General features: G+C 44.9%; 1 protein-coding gene across 4 annotated transcripts in view; it reads right to left on the minus strand.

Moving 5' to 3' along the window:
• CAMTA1 (calmodulin binding transcription activator 1) overlaps positions 1-24445 on the minus strand; it is a 248199-nt gene that overhangs the window by 112279 nt on the left and 111475 nt on the right. For all 4 annotated transcript variants that reach the window (XM_030963985.1, XM_030963987.1, XM_030963986.1 and 1 more), the window contains one exon: positions 3328-3399. In XM_030963985.1, the coding sequence (XP_030819845.1) occupies positions 3328-3399 (72 nt within the window). The remainder of the gene's footprint in view (positions 1-3327; positions 3400-24445) is intronic.

The raw sequence follows: 24445 nt of genomic DNA on the forward strand, positions 1-24445 counted from the left end.
AACACAGTGAGTATCCAGTGAGCTCAGCATCTGCAGCTGTGCAGCACGGGAGTGGGAGTGAGCAAGGGGCCCATCACAGCCCATGGGTGAAGGCAAAGCCTCTGTAACCCTGGCAAGCAGCAGCCTGCCTGGCAGCCAGATTAATTTTCAGCTCCTGGGGTGCCAATTTCCAACACACAGAAGGGAATGCTGCATCTCCCTGCTCAGCTGTGCCAATGTTTGAAAATCATCCATGTCTGAGAATACACATTTTCCCTCCATTAGTCAGTACAAGTACAAACAGGGGGTTTTCTTCTTCTTTTTTCCATTGACACAAAATCTGGTAGTATGCTGAAGGTGTAACATGGACAGCCTGAGTCCTGACAGTGACAAACCAAGGCACTCAGAGTCACAGCTGTGCCACAGCCTCTGCAGGAGGCTGGGAGCTGCCATCACCCCCATCTCAGAAAAGGTTTCAGCAGCTCTGCTCCATCCTTAGTGAACTGTGAACAGCCAGGGCTCTGCATCTTTTTAGAAGTGAGCAGATAATGTAAAACAATAAAAAACTGAAGTTCTACTGAAGTATTCCCCAGCAAACTGTGAAGAGGCCATCCATGTCCTCATCCCCATCTTCTTCTCTGCCTGTGTCACTCAGCATGATCTCATATTTCTACAGATCAGATAATCAAAACAAAAATATGAGAACTAAATGTAGGAAACCACCACCTTGGCCATGCTTTCTTCATTCAGGCCCAAGAGTGAGTGGCCAAGAGAGCATCCATGCAAGAGGCTGCCAGTGCCCAGGTCTGGACCACGTCCTGCAGGAATGTGTCAATGCTGGCTTAGCAATTACAGCACCTATTACAAATACTAAAGGTCTCTGGGGTAAGGCAGCACTTAAAATCCGTTATCAAGAAAGCTTGAAATGTCTCAAAAACGTGAAACCCCTTCAGAAGAGAGAGGAGGTGGAGGCCCCATGCAGCAGACCCAGCCACAGCTGCCAGCACCACGGTCTCTGCCAACAGCCTAAGAACTTCCAGCAGAGACCCAGAAAACTGAATCATGCAGTTCCAGATGATTGGTTCTCATTTCTCATCCCTCTGACCAGTCTGCAGGGAGCAGGCACATCATGTCAATCATAAATGACAACACAAAGTTGTTTAAGTAAGAAATTGGACATCACCATATAATTAATGGCTACAGTGCTGTGTAAATGCATGAGAAAGGCTGTGAGTCCCTGTGGCTGGTTGGAGTCCTGGCCTTTACACTGAAAATGTGAGGCAGAAAAGATCAAGAACATTTGTGTGGGGATTTTTAATCAATATCTAACCTGACAGTAGGATATGGAGGAAGATCATCCCATAAAACATAGATGGCATTGCAGACTAATTGTATTTACTCCTCATTGACCAGACAGTGCACAGAGAGAGTCCCAGGAAGGTGCTAGACGTCTCCCCAAAAAAAGGGAAAGTCACCCATGTGCCTCAGTGAACTATAAAGCCAAACATATTACACATTGCCCTGGCTACACCTATTTTTGAGTATCAAACTCATTTACCAGTGCTGTTGGAAGTGAAAGCTTCTGAAGGAGATGCACAAAACACCTTCTGTCTCTGTGGTGTCACTGCTCCTGAATTCACCACGGAGCTGAACACAAGCAGTGTGCAGAGATAGGGAAGTGTCATCTATTCTTGGCCAGCTCCTTTCTGCTGGCTGCACAACCTTGAGCGCATGACTGAAGGATGCCCGTCGGTGCCTGGAGATGCTGCCATGAATCACAGACCCCTCTTCCTCCCACAGCCAAGGCACAGCATGTCCTTGTTGAGGAATACCAGTCTACCACAGCCACAGCGAGATGTCCTGCAGCACATTTTATAAATAGGCTTCTAAGAAATGTACTTCCCATCCTCTTGACAAAAAGTGATTACCAGAGCAAAGAAAATGACTAAACATTGATGCACACCCTGTGAAAGTGAAGAGCCAGACCCGGGGGAACAGCTCAGAGATCCTACAGTGCTGCAGTGCAACCCATCAGGGAGCTGCTGGCTGAGTGCCACAGCAGCCAGGGCCAGCAGCCCTTCTAGGGAGCACGTCACAACGAGAAAAAGCAATACAAAGCTCAGAAATGAAGAGAAAAGAGGTGACCTCTGGGGCCAGGAGCTCTGGAGGAGGACAAGCACAGCCTGGGCAGCTGGGAGGGAACAGGATCGATGCAGTCACACTGTGATTTCAGAGGAGGCACAATTCTCCTCTCCCACCACTGCAGCCAAGCATCTCCTTTTCCTTGCACACAGCATTTTTATGCCACAGATGCAAACAGAGCTGAGAACACACAGATATCACAGAGGAGGGTGACATCTGCTGCGTGTTTCCTTTGATTGTGTCCATTGTGGGTTGTGAGGGCTCTGTCCTGCCCCAGTGACACCAGCAGTGCCTTCTTTTTTTAATATGGAAGTGCAATTGCAAAACCAGAAAGAGAAACAGGAATTATTTTCCATTTGCTTCTAGAAACAGATGTCACTTTCCTCAGACTTGTTTGTTTTCAGGACCATGGGAGTTTAATCTTTAAAACTATATTTTTACAGTATGTGTCAAGTGCCATTTCATAATGAAAGAAAACAAATTACTTCCACTTTGTACACCATAGTAACCAGTCAAGAATGTGAACAGCTCCTCAAAGGTGGGGTCAGCAAACACCCCCTGGACAAATTCCCACATGAGATGCTTTGCACACCCCCACAGCCCCAGGGGAGCTGCCCAAACCCTGTGTAAATAAGAGGAAAATTTGGCTTGACTCCTCCTGGGACTTTGCTGCTCCCACAACAGCCAGAAGAAAAATCATTGAGTGACTTCAAATACTCCCTGGAGACTAAATATCTCACTGGAGGAAAGCAGATCCACTGCAGGGCCAGCTCCAAGGTTCACCCCAAACTCAAAACCAGCTCCAGGGTTATCCTCAAAGTCAAGCACAGCCCAGGGCTGGTATCTCTCCCACGCCACAGTATGCCTGTGTGTGCCACTGTAGCACCCTGTATTCACTGTATTCACTTCTCTGGCTCCTGCCTTGCTTCAGGATGGAACAACACAACCAGAAACCTCCAGAAAGTCTCACCTGAGCCAACTCCATGTTTAGAGAACACATGAGCTGGCATCAGCTCCATATTGCTAGAGAATATATATAATCCCTCCAAACAGAGACATACAACTAAGACGACCCAATTCCCTTTCAGGCAAACAAAATCCCCCAGACAGTAAAGCACAGGATGCTGATCCCCCCTGGCAGCAGCTGAACGTGGCTGCAGCAGCTTGACCAGGTAACCCCAGAGACAGAACTCGTTGTCATCCTACCTGCAGAAGCCAGTAGCACCTTCTGTGAAACGTGGGGATGATGGAGGAATGGACATAGCAGCCATACAGGCACTGGGGACACAAAAAGAGAGAGAAAGCAGAGTCAGGTTAGTGGAGGAACCATCCCGAGAGGCCGTGCTGGGGATGGGGCAGCAGAGTGACCCACAAATGGAGGAGATTGTTCTGCCCTTGGGCTGGGGCTGGGGACACACAGCTGGTGACACACAGCACAGCACTGTGGTTTACACCCTGGTGTAAGCACTGTAAACTTTGCCACAGGTCACAGAAACCCATCCCTGCCATGCTACCCGCACCCAAGGGTGCCCACCCTGGGGTAGCCAGAGCCACAGGGGCTCCTGTGGTGCTCAGCCCCATGACACAGACAGGGCTGGTCTGGGGGCCGCCTTCAAATCTTTACTCCATCGTATTTTTTTTTTTTTTTGGGCAAATACAACACGTTGATCTTTTTTTCCATGGTTTACCTCCTGGGTATTTCAACTGAAAACATTGTGTTTGTAAACTTGAAGAAATTGCTGTCAGATGTTTTAGACAGCAAAATGCCAAAATGTAGCTTGTTTCTTTTCTTCTTCTTTTTTTATTTTTGGTTGGTTTTTGGGGTTGTGTTTTTTTTTTTTGTGGTCTTTGAGGGGTTTTTAAAATTAATTCTGCTTCTCTGATTAACTGAAATCAGCAGAGCCAAGGAATTCTTTCTGCAGGAAAAAAACCCCCACATTTCCAACTTTTTGGTTGGAAACCAAGCCCAGTGCCAACCCAAACCCACAGAACTGGTTTTAATTGCAAAGATCCTGAGCCCAGAGGGGTGCCAGTGCTGCTGGACATGTGCACTCAGTGAGCACATGGGAGGCTGCAGCAGTCCCCCCTCCCCAGGATCACTGCTCACAAGGTCAGCCTGAATTAAACAGGATTTAAGGCCTGGCTGCTATCACAGAGTTATTTTTAAAACACAAATGACAAAGATTAATAATGTTTTTAAAATGTGTCAAGGGTACATTCTACACACTGAAATGCAGGGAGGAAAAACAGACGAGGAAAAAAGCCCTGCGGAAAATAATCCAAAGAAAAGCTTAACATTTAAATCCCTCCCGAGGGTTGGAGAACAGCTGCCCTGACAGTGACTCCTGCACATGGCACTGCATGGAAAAGTCTGCAGTGTTCAGTTCCGCTGACTCAGAGCTGGTCCCCCCAACTCCAGAAAGCAGCTTGAGAGGTGCAGCATCTCCCAGTCCAACCTGCTCCCCAAGTGAGGATGGCAAAGCTGGTCTGGAGCTGCTGGAGCAGCCTCACAGCAGCCAGGGCCCACCTTGTGAGATATAGATCAATCTATTCCAGCCCCCCTGACTTGCTTCCCACCCCAGCTTGCTGTGGAGTCGATGGAAACTTTGCCCTGATTAAAACAAAAGCCAAGGCTGGGCTCTGTGCAGCCCGTGGGGCACAGCAGGCAGGAGCTCTGCCCTCCCTCTCCGGAGCTGTCTCACAGATAATTCCAGAACTGTCAATAATGAATCACACAAAAGCCTCCCACCTTCATGAAACTGGTTCTCAACATTTCAGCAAACCATTAAAAAAAATCCTAACAGCTCACAGAATTCAAAAAGCACACAGAATGCAGAAGGGATTTCTTAAATATTTCTTTTCTTTTTTTTGTCTTCCCTCTGGATGGATGTTTTGAGGCTGGATGTCCTAACCTGGGCAGCTGGGATGAAGGAGACCCACACACTGAGCAAGGGATCGTCCCCACAGGCACAGAGAGGCACCACAGCAGCAGAGAAACACTGCAGGGGTGAAACAGACCCCAGCACACAAAAATGAGTGATGACAGCAATAAAAACGACATTAATTTTGGGGGTAAAAATGTGTAAGAAAAAGTTGAGGATATAAATAGAAACCTGGGAAATCTGTGTGTCATTGTTTTGGAGGATTTTCAGGATGAATGGGTTAAGCTCTGTGGGTGACACAAAATCTGCAGCTCAGCACAGGGGGGCTGTGGGGAGGTGGGTGTAGGATATTCCTGCACTCAGACCTCAGACCATGGCCCAGGGCTGCTGAGCAACCAACCAGCTCAAAATCTCTCTGTACCTAATGAGGAGAGTGGAATTACCACCCTGCCCAGCCAGAGCAGACACACAACCAGGGCAGAAACCTAAAGCAGCCTTTAAAATAAATTCTTGCTCAAAACAGGCAAAGGGAGTTTCGTTAGCTGTGTTTTCTTTTATTTTTTTTTTAATTCTTTTTTAGTGGGAAGGTAAAAGCTGCAGAGGCCTGTGTGTCTGTGGAGATGTTAATGCCAGGCTGGGCACTCAGCCAATGCATTAAGTGAAATCGAATTCCAGAAACCAGCTTTAATCAGCAGATTTTTAAGGTTAGAACGACTCTCTCCTCTGCAAGGCTTGCCAAGGTTAATTCTGTCCTGAGCAGGCTGAATTAATGGGCTGGACAGAGGAGAACATTTTTTTTTTTTCATGATTCTCTTTTAAGTTTACAAAATCTCCAAGAGAAGAGAAAAGGCATTTTGGAGCAGTCTGAGGAGGAAAACCACCTCAGCAGCTCATTGACTGCTGTGTGGAGAACACTGACCCCAGAGGAGCCCTGAGCAGCACCAGCCAAGGGACACCCAGCTGTGGGGATGCTGTGCGTGCCCATGGTGGTGGCCCTGTGGTCCTATCACCCATCAGAGAGTGTGTCCTGGTCCCTGGGGATGACCCTGAAGGATGCCCTGAGCACACACCATGTCCTGCCACCATGGGGATCCCTCCTGTGCAGCTCTCCAGGATGAAACCCCCACACCTGCCCCAGGAACCAGCTACAGGCACCTCCTGAGCAGCCCCACACTGCTGCTGGAGGGCCTGGCCCTGCCAGCTCTGCTGCAGCTCATCCCTTTGCAATTCCAGGGGTAATTAAAGAGGAAAAGCCTTCTCTGTGTGCAATTAGAGCTGCCCGCCCTGCCATTTGTATGCAGTGCACACTTGGCATTACCAAACTTCTGAAAACTGGGGGGGAGGAATATAAAATCAAATTATTAGTGGATTTTTTTTATCCTGAGCTCCTTAAAGTGATTGTGGCTTATTTAAAAATAATACAATAATGCTGAGGTGTTCTTTCTTAACAAGCATACCTTGGGAATGGAAATAAGAAAGCAGGAGAATCAAAAATTCAAGATAGGGTTGGACAGGCTTTGAAATTCTTCTCCCTGGTGAGTTCCACTAGTGGATATTTTAAAAACCCTAAAAACCGCCTAGATTTTGTTCAGATTTTCACACTGAATTCCCAATTCCCTTAATAAGAAGCTAAATCAATCTTTAGAGAACAAATCACGTAAGACCTATGGCTGTACATTATTAAAATATACTTGAGTCATTTTCTGGTGGTAAGGCTTCAGTTTTCAACACCCCAGGAGCAGGATCTGTGCAGGTTACTGGGGGACAAGGACCCTGCCCTCTGCTCCTGGCTCCGTGGTGGGATTGGGAGCACGTGCTCAGCTCCCAGGTACATCCCCATGCTGCTGGGATCTCCCTCTCTCAGGACTTTTAGCTGCTCAGAGTGCCTTTGAGATGCGTTAGAAAGTTTTTTTTCTTAGCTCGGCAGCAGAAGAAGGAGTTTGAACTCTTCAGTTCTCGGTCTTAATGTTGTTTATTGTATTTTATCTATAAATATTTTTCTGCTGTTCAGCCGAGGTGTGCTCAGCAAGACAGTCAGAGGCACTCTGTTTGCTCCTGGGGCAGTGTTACCTTTTTATACTAAAAACTATGTGTACAATATTTACAATTACTTCCCAATACCTATGTTAGACAGTGAGCTTTTACTCTAAACCAATCCAAAAGTGCCAACATCACAGCAGAAGATGGAGGACAAGAAGAAGAAGGAGAAAGGCTGGATATGCTTAGATTCTTCTATCTTACTCTTTGAACTTCTATGTTAAAAACTCTAAAAAATCTATTTTTCACTTTGTGATAAATTCACTATCATTCTACTTAAACTTTTGTGGCTTGTAATTCTTCATATAAGGTTGGTGATTGTTTTTTCCAAGGGCTAAATCAAAGGCACGGGGGTCTGGGGCTCTGTGCCAAGGTCTCTGAGCCTCCTGGGCAGGGGCTGGAGTCCTCCAGGGCAGCCAGAGGAATTTCCTGGGTTCTGACATCCCTCTGTAATTACTGATCATTCCAGAGCTTCCTCACCAATCTCCATCAGGGAGCAGCAGCACTGCTGCCATGGATCAAACCTCCGTGGAAAGCCATGAGAGGGGTTGGCTTTGTTCCTCTCCTCATCCTGATGACAGGGTACAGCCTCCTGAAGCAGAGGCTGTATCTGAGCCCAGCCACACTCTGCTCTCACCCTTGCCTGCTGTAACCAGCACACATACCCAGACTGTCCATAACTTTTTGGTTTTGTCTCGTATTGTCCTAATCCTAATTGTCCAAATTTTTATTACTCCAATTTTATTACTATATTATATATTATATATTATATATTATATATTATATATTATATATTATATATTATATATTATATATTATATATTATATATTATATATCTATATCTATATTTATATATTATTACATTTATAACAATTTCATTACTATTAAACTTTTAAAATTTTAAAAACAAGTGATTGGCGTTTTTCACAGAGGCAACAGGAGATTCTCAACATTCCCCCATCCAGACTGGCCCCAGTTCAGCTTTTTAAAGCAGCAAACAGGGAGGGGAAACCACGTCTGAACCCTGGGGAATCCCCAGGGCCACAAGGCTGCTACCAGAGCTCTTATTTTGACTTAAGGAGTGTCATAATATAGGAATGCATCCAAAATTTCCCATTACTGCTGCAAATCAAAACCAAAACGCTGCTAACCGTGTTTTCTCACTCATCATCTTGGAGAAACACAGATATTAGACAGGTTTGGATTTTCCTCTGACGTTCATAAATAGTAACTTTGATTCAGCAAAGCACAAAACCACGTGCTCAGATCTCAGCCTGGGCTGAGACACGCTGCTGGCAAGGTTCGCCTTTTATCGATGTCAACAGAATTTAAGCAATTGCTTACAGTTTGCCAGGTTGGGCAAGGAGTGCCTGGTACTGACAGCAGATCCCAAAAACATTCTTAACATTTCCAGGCAGCTGCAAAACCCAGAGAACCTGAGCCTTCACTTTTCAGCTGTGGCAGCACAGCTCAGCTCTGTGCAGCCCTGGGCACTGCCTGCTGTGCAGGGGCTCAGCCTGGTGCAGGCATTTTGGGTTTAATCCTGTCAGCTCTGCTCCTGACACATTTCAAACCCCCCATACCCAGCCATACCCAGGTAAGAGTCCCTAGATTTGAGCCCAGGGCTCTCCTGTGATGGTTAATCAAGAGAGGAGAGGTTACACATTGCAGGATCTTGTCCCTTCTGGTGGCTTTTGTTAACAAATATTGTTCTGTTTACCTCGGGACTCGTTAGAAAGCAATTTTTGGAATGTTCAATATTTAATGAAATATTTAAATGTTTAATGGGTTCTTTTTCAAACCCTGCGTGGGTTGTGGAGTTCTGAAGTCTCTGCAAGGATTGCAAGGTTTCAAGTTTCTCGCTGTTAGAAATGAATCCTCTAATGACATTGGCTTAACGACAGAAATCGGCGTACATGGGGACTGATGCTTCCACAGGCAGCAACACCCATTGCCCAGCCCACTGCAGGATCATTGGTATGCATCCCCACACCCCCACTGCAGTGCCTGCCTCTTCATAAATGCATATTTCTTTATTAATACAGGGATACTTTAATCTTAGCCTAATTTTACCTTTAGGGAAGCTCTATCCCGAGGCTGCCAGGAGCTTAGACCCTCCAGATGCAGTGGTGTGATTTGTATTCAAAGCAGCAGGTCTATCTGTCAACATGTTTGTCTCCCTTCTCTGCCAGCTCTTATTTATAATCCCATTCAGATTAATGAATGACAGTAGTTCTCATCACAAGAAATTTGATTAATCAATTTAAGTGCTTAATCACCCTGGCCTGGGTGAAAAGCGTACTGGAGGGATGCTGCCTGGATAGGGGCAAAGTTGGGAGATGTAGGAGGAAAACATCATCACTTTCCCTCATGAGCAGCTCGAGCCAGAAATGTGCACTGGATCCTTGAACAGATTACAAGCTTTCCAAGAGCTCAAAATTTTCCTAGGGCCAGCAGTCATGGCCAATTAGTAATGAAATATCCACCTCCTCATCTGACACAAAAGGCTTCCTACTACTCACCTCACTCCCTGCTACCCATGCTGCTCAAACTGAACCCAAAACCTGTCAATCACAAAACCCCCTGCAGGGTGCTGATGAGGATAACACACCTGGGCATCCTGCAGCATCCCACTCCCCATTAGTCCTGCCCATTGCTTTCCTGTACCTCAAAGACTCTCACAGCCTGCATGTGTCACCAGCCTGAATACTCCAGAATAATCTCCAGGGTTTTCTGGAAACCTGGGAGGTGTTTCAGGTGAGGGGTAGGAGCCAGGCTGAGCAGAAATCACTGATTTGTAGGACAGAGGGTACACAGTGTAAGCACTACCTGTAGCTGCTCTTGCAGATACTGTGAATGACACGATAAACCCCAAAAAACCCCTGTGACACAGCTCCAAACAGGCTGTGCTCAACCAGGTGTGCAGGATACGGGAATTCTCACTGGGAAGGATTCCCACATTCACCTCCACTACCTCAACTCAAAGGGACTCACCTCAGAGGGAGGTGACCCATTTGGAGCTGGGTACAAACAGGGCAGCAGGAGCTCTGTGAACAGAGCATCTGATGACACCTGTGTGCAAAGGATCACTGAGAACAGACATCTGATGATACCTGTGTGCAAAGGATCACTGAGAACAGACATCTGATGATACCTGTGTGCAAGGCATCACTGAGAGCAGATGTGGGTTGTTGGGAAGGATGAAAGTTTGACAAGAAAGTTTAACAGATATGTACGCTTGGCAGAAAGATTTTTGAATGTAGAACCTGAGAATAAAACAGAGATGGAAGCAAGTTTTGATATAGAAGAAAAGAATTGCTGAGCCAGTCTTACTGGATGACTAATATGTTAGTTAGAAGGGGTTTTTTCTGCCTTAGAGCAAAGGATAAACCCACCTCAAACAAGAAGATGTTTTTACCAAGCAGAAAGATAGCACAGGCAAACAAGCCTGCCAATGTTGCAAGTAGAAAAAAGGTCTCAGAATTTTCCACTGCAAGAAAACTGAAAAACAACTTCTAGCTTAAACTGTAATGTACTAACTTGTAGTGATTGTAGAATAGCAACATGAATATGGTAATTATAGTAGTTATGATAGGCTATAGATAATAGTTAAGGTATAGATTGGTTCTACTGTATTAAGATGCTCAGCAAAGTATAGAATGCATTGTAACCAAAACCAAAGGGTCTCCAGGCCTGCCTGCAGCTGGAGCTGAGAGCTGTAGGCACAGGCTCCATCACCCATGACCCTGGACTGCTGTAACATCTTGGATACAATAAACTGCATTTTGAAGAGCTGCCTGAAGTCCTGCATCTCTCATTCAGGCTCTTATTCTGGGTGACACATGCTCCACATGACAGCCAGGCTCCCGTACTTTCAGGTAAGGGAAGAGCATTCCCAACATCCCTGATGTGAATTATTAGGAGGAAAAGTTGTACAAGAGACTGCTCTGACTCCACAGGCCTGTGTTCCAAACCAACATGCCCAGGTGGGATACAAAACCCACAGGACAGGCATTACCTGGGTCCCTAAGCACCATCAACCCCCACAGCCTCCTCAGCCTGTGTCACCCCACACCACCCTGTGCAAGAGCTTCCTGACTGTCACCACACGGGGAGAACTGTGAGCTGCAAAATCATGGAGTGTATTAATGTCACACTGAAATATGACACAATACACAGAAGTATTTTATATTTATTCTCTTTTAGAAATGTTAGAAAGACAATATAATGAGAGCACTGCAAACAAGTCAAGCGTTTTCCTCCTAATCTGGCAATAAAAATGTCAAAGAAATGCCTAAAATCCTAATAGGAGAACAAAAAAATAATGGGGTGGGCTATAACAAGGATTTAGCTGCAACTTTACTTGAAGGCTTTAATCATGTCTCCTACAACATCAGTGGAAAATCAGATACAAAGCTGTTTGAACCATTAACATCTGTGTTGCTTGCCTCAGCTGCTGGGGGGCTGAGACTGAACAGATCAGGCAGAGGCTAATGAAGACTGGTTGGGGTCAAAATACCTTTTCATCTGGGGAAACTTTGCACAAAAGAAGGATTACTGAGCTGCTCTTGGTGGAAACTTGACTAAGGTAGGAAAGGCTGTGTCAAGAGCAGCAGCACATCTCCAGCCCAGCTGCCTCCACTGTGGCCATCATGGGCAGACTGCACCCAAGTGGGAAACCTGGTTATTATCTGTCTGATTCTCCTTTTGGAGAAAGAAAAAAGACCATCACAGCATGAGGGAACCAGAAAAAAATGTGACAGTGCCCTGGGGAAATGGTATTTTTGGTATTTTTGCAGACACTCAATAGAAACAAGCCACATCTGGATCAGGGCATGCAGGGCATGAGCAGATCATGTGAGGGATGTTTGTCTGACATGTTCACGGTCTGTCTGACACAGGCAAATAAAGACAAGTCTAACAAATCCAACTTGTAGGAGATATATTAATATCTAAGAGAACTTTTGGGAGCTATTAATTATACATGCAGTTTTATCTTGGATTAATTTTGTGCTGGAATGGACAAGAAGCCTTCGCTGGGATCTTTTTTTGGCAGCCTCCCTTGGGCAAAATCAGCCTTGGAGTTATCTGCAGACATCCCACACTGCAAATAGCTCAGGTTCTGGGCCCTGCTCTCTTTACTCCACTTGCTTACAATTAAGAGCAGTAAATGCTCAATGCTCAGTGAGCAACACATGTCCATCCCTGACTTCAGGCTCTTTGCAAAGGTGGCACAGTTCCACTGCAGCTCTGCACAGCCTGAGCTGAGAGCACAGGGCTGTGCAGTGCCTGAGTGCTCCAGACAGGGAGCTTCCAGTGGAAGCTGATATGGGAAGCTTCCCTTCCCATTTCAGGAAGCCATTTAAGGTTTTCAGTAGCTCCTGAATTCTGATAATTGAACCCAAGTGCATACAAAACTCAGAAGGACCTGACTTTCAAACCTCCTTCCAGAGAATCCCTTTATTAAAAAGCATTTACACAACCTAAACCAAATTATTATGTATGCCAATACCAAATCTTCCCATTCTGATTTAAAATCCCTACAGCCTCACTATTGCTCACAAGCAATGGCAGGAGCTACAGGAAGGAAGCATTTAAGAATGTCTTTCTGGACAAGCTGTTGTAGAAATACTAAGTTTATACAGCTTACAACCAACTTATCAATATGTCATTTCTGTCTCAAAAACCCAAACAGAAAAGCAGCAATTTCTCAAGACTAGGGCACCAAAATTTACTGAAGTTCACCACCAGCAAACAGCTGAGTGTTTCTGATGTTCAATAAGCAGTGAAAAGGTCAACATTTTACTTGCATTAATTTTTTATCAGAGAAGGGAAAGCTCATTTTCATGACAGATAATGAACATTGGAAGGGGTCTGATACACAAAATGGGGGTACTCTCCATATGAAGTGTCTGAACCTCAGAGCCCTTCCTGGTGCCCACCTGAGGTGACATTATCATTGGGATTTACCTGAAGTGACACAATCACTGTGACTTTGCCTTCTGAAGAGTTCTTCAGGGCTATTTAACACTTAAGTAACTTGAACAGTTGAGGAAGGAAAACACAACTCTAAATACAAAAGCAAATATCTCCCATATGCCCTGAGACATTCTGGAGGGTAGAAACAGAGACAGAAAGCTAAGAGCAAATTTTCTTCTTGTAAAATAATAGTGATTTCTATTCAAAGTGCAGCTGTCCAAAGAGGATCTGTCTACACACTGCCAACAAGTTATTTGCATTCTTTCAGGAGTGGGACTAGGAGGCAGTGGCATCATGGACCCTGGGTCTGGAGCATCCCACTCCTCCTTCCTTTTGGGTCACTCCACCTGGGGCAGAAGGGCTACAGGGCTGCCCTGCCAAGAGCTGTCCCTGCACTCCTCTGAGTGGACTGTCCTCCAAGAAACACCTGGAGTCCTGCCATGTACAGAACACCAGGCAGCACCTGGCCCTGAGACCCTGGGGCTCACTGTGCCAGGAGCCTGCTCCTGCAGCTCCCCAGACACCACTGTGAAGGTGCAGCCCTTGGGATGTCACTGCCACTTCTCCTGCACACAAACTGACCCAAAGGGATTGACTTGCACTGTAACTGACTTGGCACCAGCATCTACTAACAGACCTGGGGGGCTTTGAAGATTAGTTAGATGCAAGGCTTCACACAAATGAATCTTAATGGGATCTCACACGTCCCCCTCCAACCTTTTGTACTCTTTAGCTAAGAAGCTGAAAATGCTCACAAAGGACATGAGTGGAATTGCAGGTTCTTTGGCAGGTCATGACGGTTGAAAAGTCTCCCACAAATGCATCACTGAGGTCACCCAGGCCTCACTGTGAGTGATGGTGGCATCAGGGCAGTGCCTTGGCTCCAGCACAGCCTCCTCCAGCTGCAGGGTGCCACCATCCCACAGCCTCTGCACAGAGAAGGGGACCTGGCAGTCACAGAGCACTGACAAATGAAAGTCAAGTGATTAGCTGGTATGTTCAACAGTTTTGCTTCTAAAGTGCTTTCTGCATATTTTCTCAATAAAAGCAAGACAGCGCTGATGAGCTATATGACAAAACAGAACGCTGAATCATTTTTAGTACATCACCTCTTCTCACGCAGAGGGAATCTTCTGTCTTCCCCATCACAGCCAATTAGAGCATTCACAACATTTCTTCAAGGCTGACAGTGATTAGAAAAGATCATGAGACTTGTAAGAGACAATTCCATGCTTTTTGTCATCAGGTCTGTTCTCTCCATCCTCCTGGTTTCCGGGTGTTTTACTGGCAGTGGCACGGCAGCATTTTGCTCAACCCAAACAATTTTTTCCTTAACTGCAAGTACAAAGTGCAGCTTTGCTGATGTCAACAGAAAAGATGGTTTTCCTTCAAAACAGCAGGGGTGTGTTTGGGGTGTGGAACAGTGGCTCTGAGCCCTGTCCCCTGCTCCTGCAGAAAACAGCATCCTGGAAACCCTCTGTCCTTCTGCAGAGAAGGACACAGCTGGCTCAGGAAAGAGAACTGCTGGAGAATGGTGCTGAGCAAGAACTGAAATGCCATTTGAATATGAAATGACTATTTCAGCTCTTCTCAAGACTGAAATGGTGAAATGCCATCCCTTGAAAGGAGTCCACTCTTAAAAAACCTGGACCCACACATGGAAACTTGAAACACTTTGTAAAATGTTCACTGTCTGAATCCAGCTCAAAAGGAGATCAGTGCTCTCATGGGTAACTCACAGTGTCCAGAAGTTCACAGTGCTGACAAATCACAAGAAGATTCACAGTGACACATGCCAATTTAAACAGTGTTTGTTTCTTTTTCGTAAGCAGAAGCTTTTCAGCATTTGAGATAAAGGTGCAGACAGACACCCATGTGCTCATTCACTGCCAAGAGAAAATGCTTTGCTGAGACTGAGCACTGGCTGCAGCACAAAACTGAACAGCAAGATTTTCTCTTGTCACTGAAACCGAGCTGAAGATTCAAGGAAAAGCAGAAGAAAACAGAAAATTCTAGGCTGCTTGCTTCCCAACCTCCCACTGACACCACAAAACTGTCATTAGAAATGAGTCCCACGGGCAGGCAGAAATCTGTTCCCTCGGCCACACAATCCATCATCTCCATCCAATACGCTGCATGTAGGTTTACAAATCACAAGGAATTTACCAAGTGGCTTTCATAAGGAAAAGTGGACAATAAATCATCATCACACTGAAGCCACTCATGTAACACACAGCTACATTTTCATGCCAAATTTCATAATTGGTAGCTGTAAAAAAACACAAACCCTTCAAAACTTCCTTATCTGTGCAGTCTTCAAAAATAACGATATAGTATTAAGGATGGACATTAATTAAATTATTTACCTATTCCTTCTCAAATTCCATGCTAACCTGAAAGGGTAGGAATTCAGCTCTCACCAGAGCCAAGGCTGCACTTTGCCCCAAAGAGCTTTTGAAAACAACTGGTTTTACTTGCATTAAGCTCTGGGGTCTGAAGGACAGGGACAGTCCCTCTGGGACTCCTGCCACTGCTGTGCAGTGGCTGCAGCACCTCCTCAAACTTTTGATAAATCCTCCTCTGAAATGGCAATTAACACCTTTTGCAGGTCACTCCACAAGATTAATTTTCCAAGCACAGATTAATGAAAACGCAGACAGAAGTGTTTAGAAAATATTTTCCCTATTAATCTTCATCAGCAGCAGATTACCAGCAGGGCGGATAATGAAGACATCGACTCGTTAAGGTGAGAGCAGGCAGGGAGAAGGACAGGGCTGTTCTCCCAGGCACCATCAGCAGCTCTGTCACCACCATGGCCCAGTACAGTGCAAATTCCACAGAGAAATTACTCAGTCTATCCCAAAACACTGGGTCCTACCCATGTGCTGAAGGGCAACTCAGACGATGCCCAAGAATCCCAATTGTCACAAACCCCCACAGCCAACAGGTTCCAAGTTGGACCAGGAGCACAGACAAACACATTTAAAAACCTTCAGTCCCTTCAAATTCACCAACAGCAAATGCTGCTTCTGGTTGAAAGTTTACCCTTAGGACTGAGAGGCTCCTTTTTGACAGAACTTCTCTATGCCACACACAGATCTCAAAGGGATGTTTAATTGAATTGGATAAAGAGTCTGAAACGAATACAAAGACAATCCTGCAGAAGAAACCTGCCCCTGAAAGGAGCTCATGGATGATGGCTCTGTAAAGAGGATTGAAGCTGGACTTTTTGACTCCCAGAACCCCTGTATTTCCCCAAATTACCAGAGAATATTTCATGTTTCTTTCTCTAACAACTGCATCTCACGCAGTTCAAGCAAACAAGAGTTTCTTTCCTCATTTTATTTTCTTTTCCAGCATTAACCCTCTTTTAAATTAAAAAAATGCCCTTCTGCCCTTACTTTTCCAAGCTCATCGCTGGCAGAGTTGCATTTTGATGCAGTCTGGTTTGGGTTTAGAAAGAGCAAATGTGTTGGTTTGGGAACCTGGCAATGTTGCAATTTGATGCAGTCTGGTTTGGGTTTATGATGTCGGTTTAGGAACCTGGCAATGTTGCATTTTGATGCAGTCTAGCTGAGAGCCTGGTTTGGATTTAGAAAGAGCAAATGTGTCTGTTTAGGAACCTGGCAATGTTGCATTTTGATGCAGTCTGGTTTGGGTTTAAAAGAGCAAATGTGTCAGTTTAGGAACCTGGCAATGTTGCATTTTGATGCAGTCTAGCTTAGAACCTGGTTTGGGTTTAGAAAGAGCAAATGTGTGGGTTTAGGAACCTTGCCTGGGGTAAGGAAGCACGCTCCTGCCTGCTCACTACAGAATCAATCAAAGCTGCACTTAATGGAAGGACAGGAAGGCAGTGGGAGGAGAAGCTGAAACCACATCCCGTCCTTTGTCAGCAGCACAAAGCTGCACTCCCTACCCTTCAAAACTCCTTGCAGGCGGGTGGGAACCACTGCTGAGGCGCTGCGGGTGCTTCCTCCCGGCAGCTCACTCATCCTCCTCCTCCTCTGAGCCCGCACAGCCTTCGGACCAGCACCGAGGGCTCGTGCCAGCTCTGAGCTGGAATAAACAGGACAGCTGAACGTAGTGCTAGCAAAGGTGACCTTCAAACCTTGCTGGTGTTTAAATTCAGTGTGCACCCCTCAGGAATTAGCCTTTACCTGTTTAATGTGAGGGATGCCGCTTCAGCATGCCGGAGTGGGCTTTATAATGTGAAAATATCGTCGCTTTCTGTCAAGGTTGGCTTGCAAGTTGAGTTTGTAATAAAAAGGTGTCTCTCTAATGACGTCAAGGAAAAGAGAGGGATGGACTCAGGCTAAGCTGGATTGTGACTGTCAAGACACCAACTCACCTCTCCCTTGCAGAGCGGGGGAACCCAGTGAGGATAAAGTTTAATGCTACCCTGTTTAACGATATTTTCACTGCAACCGAACTGTAAAATTAACTGAGAACTAACATTAAAAAAGGACTTTTATTTTATGCTGATCATTAAGTAAGGAGGTTTCACACTTGAGATCTGTTATATTAAAGGGGGCTGAAATTGCTTGTATCAATTACTTTGTTCTAAGTGGACAGACTTCTTACGAAATATTGAAACAGTTTTGTGACTATAGAGGAGAAAGCAGCCAAATCCTGCGTGGGAAGGGATCTCTGGTCTGTGGCTGCCAGTGCTGCATGGGGCAGCACTCACCTCCCTGTGTGTCAGGAGAGCTGCTACAACTCCAGGCTTGGCACATAGCGTCATCCCACTTGATGTTTGGTGGACCAGAGGCCTCATTTTCTGCCACTGAAACAACCTTCTTCAGGTTCTACTACCTAAAGTAAATGAAGGTGCACTCCACAGGAACCTGGTAACTTTGCTGTTTACCTTGTCAGTAAATACATCTACGAGTGAGATTTAAAAACTAACAAACAGAGGAGCTCAGAGGAACCATCCTCAGCATCACCCAGACACTGAACGAGTGGATGTACACATAGAATGAAGGGAAAAAATGCAGCAGAAAAGCAGCAAGAGCATGAGCAACTGGGAAGATGCATAGACTTAAATGAGTTCTGCACCAAACTGGCTGCTCCAGCAAACAAGAGTGAAACACAGCCCCTAAAAACTGATGCACTCCTCTAATGATCTCACTGTGGCACCTCTGATACAGCTCAGTGCCAGTACAGGTATGCAATTAATTACAGAGCAGGTGTAATGCACTCTGCAAATGGAAATTCTATTAATACGTGATTATTAGTTCCACAAAAACTTAATTATTAATTCCATTACTACTACTGCCAACAGCACAAACCCAGTTTGAATTGTAAAACTCCTCTCAGGTAACTTTAAGGCACACAAAAAATGGTGCAAGGAAACAAAGTATTTGGAGGGTCCTCAGGCCATTAAAACTTTCCAAGCACATGCAACCCACCTAAAGACCTGTGCTTGCACAAGGGCACAGGCAGCTTTAGGAAAGTGCCTCTTTCTGCAGGTTGTGTGTTTTGTTGTGATCATCCTCATCATCCTCCTTTCTCCTACCATACAAAAAGAGGCATTTTCAGTTGCTGAAGGTGCTGACTTTGCAAGATCAGGCTTGCCAGTGAAGTATGGGTTCTCCCCGTTTATACAACTGCTCAGTGTTTATTTCAACACGAGCCAAAGCTCAGCTGTGTGAGGGGGACGAGCACATGGCAGTGCCAGCCATCCAGCTCTGCTGCTGGCACCCACGAGCAGAACTGCTCTTTGTCATACACCCACAGCCAGGGAGGCTCCATGAAGCCAAGCCCTAAATTTAGAAGTCATCATCCCAAAGCTGTACGTGAAACGATTCATCATGATGACAGCAGCAGCATGTGAAATGGAGTCCTTTGGAGAATAATGCAGACAGGTATTCACACAGCACGGTGCTGTTTGGAGTCTCCTGAGTACATAACGTGCTACTTCACAATGGGTGGGGCTTTTCCAGGGTCCTATAGTGATTCTGCCACAAGGTTTAAACTAAAATAACATTTCAGCCCATCCTAACACATAACAAAAAAAAAAAATTATATTCTGAAGAGGAGGGGAAAAAAATACAGTAGAAGAAAAGGGACCTTTCCTGCCCAGAGAGGCCCTGCTGTGGTGTTCAGCAGCACCAACAGCTCCTGAGCATCAAGCCCAGCACTCTCATGTGTGAACACCATGGGCATCCTCTGTGCCATCCCCCTGCTTCTGTCCTTATGAGCCCTGCAGCTGGCACCTGACTTGCACAGAGACTCAAGTGTTGAATGTGCATTTACCTGCAGCCACTCCTGCTCTGGTCATTCCTGTGCAAATGCCAGCCCTCGTTTTACGTGATTTTCACCTCCCTACTTTATTTCTTTGACATTTGTAGATGGAACAATTCCATCACTTCCCAGCCCTGGTTTTGCCAGATTAAACAAGCTTTTTAGTTCTTCTCATAAAACAGCCCATTTTCCTGATCCAACCTGTCGTTTTCTGTTCTGCTCTGCACCAGTGTCCCCTGAACACTGCACTCCTCCATTCTACATAGAGTTGTAAATGACACAGTGCCACCTTGCTCATGGCCCCACAGTGCCCCACTGCTGCTGTTATTCCCTCTCTGAAGCACCCAAAGGACTGCACATGCCATAAGAGCCATTAGCACATGCTGTCTGAGGTTAAGGAACTCCAAATAACATTCAACAGTGTGTGCAAGCCACCCTAAATCAACTGGTGAGAGATCAATTTTAGCTGGAAAGACCCTCCAGTGTGCAAAATGTTGGTAAACACAGGAAATTTAACTGAGCATGGCCTTACCTGGCCTGCAAGCAGGACATCCCCAGGCTGGGCAGAGGGAAATTAGAACACACCTCCAAGAATAAAAGTGATGTAAAAGCTAATCTCTCTCATTGCTGTATTCCCAGTCACAAGCTACGTGTTCATTATCTTCCATTAACATATTGTGTCCTCTTCCTTAACTAATAAAACATTTATCTCCAAGGAAATTCTGCAGAAAGGACTGAATTTGCATACACATAATAGACATGTCAAAATATAAGATGCAAGGACTTGGTATTCCAGCTAAGAGTGTTACACATTATTTGTGTTAGTTTCCCTAAATTCCAGAACAACTCCAGTGAATCCCATCCCTGCCAGTGGCACTGTAGGATCTGACTGCAGATCTGCTGCATTTACTGAGGGTACAACACTGAGCAGGAACTGCACATTTGGGCTGCACATATTTTGGGGCAATCACTCCCATAATCTAAATGCAGCTGCTGAATTGTGCACTTCACAGAGGAAAAGCCAGGTGAGAGGGAAGCACTAGGTGGGATAAAATCTGGAAAATGAATAGTAGGGGACTCGTGTTTCCTGAGGAGGAGGGAAGGTCTGGAGACAGGAGCTGGAGCACTGGTGCAGCTGGCTGCCCCACAGCACTGCATTAACCACCAGTGCAATGGCTCTGTGCATGGGAGAGTCCCAAAGGAGAGGAATCTCTGCAGATCATGATCCACCACAATGGCTTTCTGTCAGAGCCAGAACAACCTGGAGTGCTAAAGGTGAATTTCACTTCCAGATCTGCTGTGCATTTTGCTCCAGACTGTGATGAAAACTTATTCCCCTGCCAACAGCAAAGTCTACCAAGAATTTTTTTTTTTGAAAACTATTTTTGAAAGCCCACTTAGAAAGCAAATGTGCTTCAGGGGACAGAGAAGGCAGCACCAAATGCAACACTGGGAGGCAGAGCTCAGGATACTGACATTATAAAACCCAGCTAGCAATGGGAAATAGTATTTTTACAAAGGTTACAAAGAGGAATGCAATGTCTAAGGGCAGTTTTCCAGATGCTGCTCAGCAATATGGTATTGTGCATTCCCTCCTTTCCTACCAGTGAGGCAAGGAGAGCCACGCTGAGCAGAGCTGTGATGCTCACTGGCCACACTGTGTCCTGTCACCAAGAGCAGGCACGTCCTCCCCTTCCTGGGAAACAACCTGCCAGGTGACAATTCCCCAGCACGAGAAACATCATCCCAGCTCCACAGCTGAGCCATTCCCCAGTACATCCCCCCCATACCAATGGCTCCTGCAGTTCAGTTGCTGTCATCTCTGCATCCATAAATCAACTTTATGGAATGCACCAATTCAGGAGAGGTGCAATAAAATACACCTGTATTATTGGAATATCAACTGTGTTTGCAAAGAAACAAGTTTGTTGGTTTTTTTTTTCCATGAGCTCCCTGGCTACCTCCCCCAGTATCTGCAGAGCTGAGCACAAAACAGGACAGAGGTAACTCTGCCTGGCAGGGAGAAGTTGTTCAGAGCACCCTGAGGATCAGCACTGAGGGGGGCAAACTGTGCACAACCCACGGTAAAATCCTGGAAAACAGAGACTTCTCACATCCATATTTAAAAAAAAAAACAACCCCAAACTATTTCAAGTAGTCAGGCAAACATCACCCAGATGGCAAGTTTGCTGTATCCTTGCTGAAAAATACTATGCAGCCAACAAACCCATATGGCCAACCAGAGGAGCCACATAAAGATAATGATACGCCTATACAGGCAAAATGTTAATGAATTAGGCCCAAAGTACATAAAAATCTGCTACCTGGTCCATTACATCTGTTTATGAAATCAATGCTTGTATTTACCTTAACATTTGGTAGTCCATAAACAGGGGATGGGCAGGCAGGGTCAATGCAAGGCTGCTGCCAAGAGGTCACCTCTGCAGCCCACTCTGCTTCCCACACCCCAGCCTCTGCCCCCTTCCAGCTGGAAACGGGGTCTCACAGTCTTCAAATTCCCCTGAAGGGGAAAAGGGATAAGACATACAAGCAGATGGTCTATAAATAAGATTCTGGAAAAATCTCTCAATGCCTGTGGATTTATCTCCTTTAAGAAGGTCAGCCCGTTCGCTGGAGGGTTATTAAGCTCTCTGCCACGTACGTGCAGGCAGTAAAAGAGATACAGAAGGGGCTGCATCACCTGAACCACTGACTCAAACAAATGCCAAACACTGACACCTTCAAGGCTCTGCCATCATCATCACCTTCTCCATGGCTCAATCCATGCAAGAGCCACTTCTGTTGTCTTCCAAGAGCTGAAAAAGATGGGGAGGGAGATAAGAGCATGAATCTTCTATATCAGGATGTCATGATCATATTTTCTGGAAAAATCTCCTTGCCCAGGATTCTTCTCCTGGAAAGCTGAGAAGCCTCAGAGAAAAAGGAAAATAATATTATCTTATTTGCTTCTCCTCTGTTTTGCTGCTTTGGAATGTGGTTTGGAGATTGTTTATCCAACACGTAAATTGTTTTGGCTTATTGGCCAGTCAGGGCCAAACTGTGTCAGGACTCTGGAAGGAGTCACAAGTTTTCATTAGTATCTTTTAGCCTTCTGTCTGCATCCTTTCTCTATTCTTTAGTATAGTTTTATTATAGCATTCTTTTATATAATATAATATCATAAAATAATAAATTAGCCTTCTAAGAACATGGAGTCAGATTCATCATTTCCTCCCTACGTCGGGGGTCTCAGAAAATACCACATTAGGATTAATCAATTAATCCCATTACATGAGGAACTGTCAGGATGCTCAATGGCCAACAAGATCTGTATTTATGCCCTGCTGCCTGGAATCCCCCACTGTGAAAAATACGTATTTTATGATTGGCTTTTTGCAAATATTAAAACTAATATTATATGTGTTACGTTAGAAAGTTATGCTGTATTCAATTTTTTAATTAGTGTGTTAAATATAGTTTAAGTTATAACATAATGTTAAAATAGAAACTATATGTGAGATTTTTTTTAAGAAAGGAATGAGGTGCTCCCACCGAGACAGCAGCCACAGGACACCTGAATCTTTCAGAAAAAGAGAATTTATTGCTCCATAATCAGAAGAAACTAATTTCTGCCTGCCTTGCTCAGCTCTGAAAACACTGTCAGGATTCAGAGGAAGAAGCTGACACTGCCCAGACAGAATCCTGTGTTTGAATGGAATTTATGCATCAGGTATGAGGTGTATGAATATGCAACAGGCCGTTGCTTTTAAGGGTTAATCCTCTGTTAACGTGGGTCCTTTTTCGGGCTTATGTTGCCCAGAAAGAGGTACCTGGACTATCCTTAACTCTTTGTTTCTATTGTCTTGTATTGTCCTAATCCAAATTGTCCAAATTACTATTTTTTATATATATATATATATATATATATATAAGTATATATAAATATAGTATATATTACAGTATAGTATATGTGTGTGTATATATATATAGTATCTATACTATATATATACTATATATAAAATAGTATATATATTATATATTAGATATTACTATTATATATTTATATATCTATATTTTTATATATTTACATATATTTTATATATGTATAATATAGTACATATTATATAATATAGTATATATATTATATAATACTATACAATATTTTATATATACTACTATATATAATATTTTGTATATTACTATTATATATTAATTATATATTACTACTACTATTTTTACAACCATTTTATTACTATTAAATTTTTAAATTTTTAAAAAACAAGCGATTGGCCTTTTTCACATGCACCAATGATTTACACACACACCCGAGGCTCTGAAAGGAGGGATGCTCCATGTGACAACCCACTGGGGATGCAGGAGTTTTGGCCACCCCCAGGCACACTGGGGCTGGCTCGGAGGCGCTGGCCACATGCGGGTCACGGCAGCGGCTGCGACAAAAGGCTGATGCCAGGAGGGCTATGCGTGCCCTGCCGGCTCCCAGCAGAATCAGCGCGGGTACCCCCGGGCCGCGGGGAGCCCGCGTGGGAAGCGCCGCAGTGGTTTCCAAGGCAACGATCGGATGCAGGATTCCTTCCTCATCAGCGAGATGGCTCAAGTATCCATTACGTTCCGCGGCGGGTTGAATAACAAACAGGAACGCCAACAAATCAATGAGACGAGCAGGATTTTTTAAGCCCTGCAAAATGCTTGTTTTCTTCTGTATTCCCCCGAGCCCGAGGCTCCCCATCCGAGTTAGAGCAAAGGGATTTCGAATTTGGCAAGAATCTAGGCAACAGATCCTCCTGAAGTGCAAATTGCCACAGTTCCACTGAAGTCAGCAGAGATATGACAATTTACACCCACTTAGGTTCTGCCACTGGGTAATTAGCACATTGCAAATAACTGGAAACAGATTCCCAAATAAGAACACTCTTAAGCTTGAAGCAAGAATGTTTAAATAAAAAAAAAAAAACTCCAGTTTTTTTTCAGGATTAAGGAAACTTGCAGGCTTCTCTGCTGGCTTCTTGTACTATATTACTGGATAAAGTAAAAAATTGTCACTCTTTTTGTTCCCCTGATGACCCAGGTTGAAACCACAGCTGTGTTATCAGCCTTGCTGTACGTGACATATTTGGCTGACACGTGCCCCACCAGGTCCAGCACAAATCCCCTTTCAGTACCA

This window comes from Camarhynchus parvulus, chromosome 21 (assembly GCF_901933205.1).
Source record: "Camarhynchus parvulus chromosome 21, STF_HiC, whole genome shotgun sequence".
Lineage (NCBI taxonomy): Eukaryota > Metazoa > Chordata > Aves > Passeriformes > Thraupidae > Camarhynchus > Camarhynchus parvulus.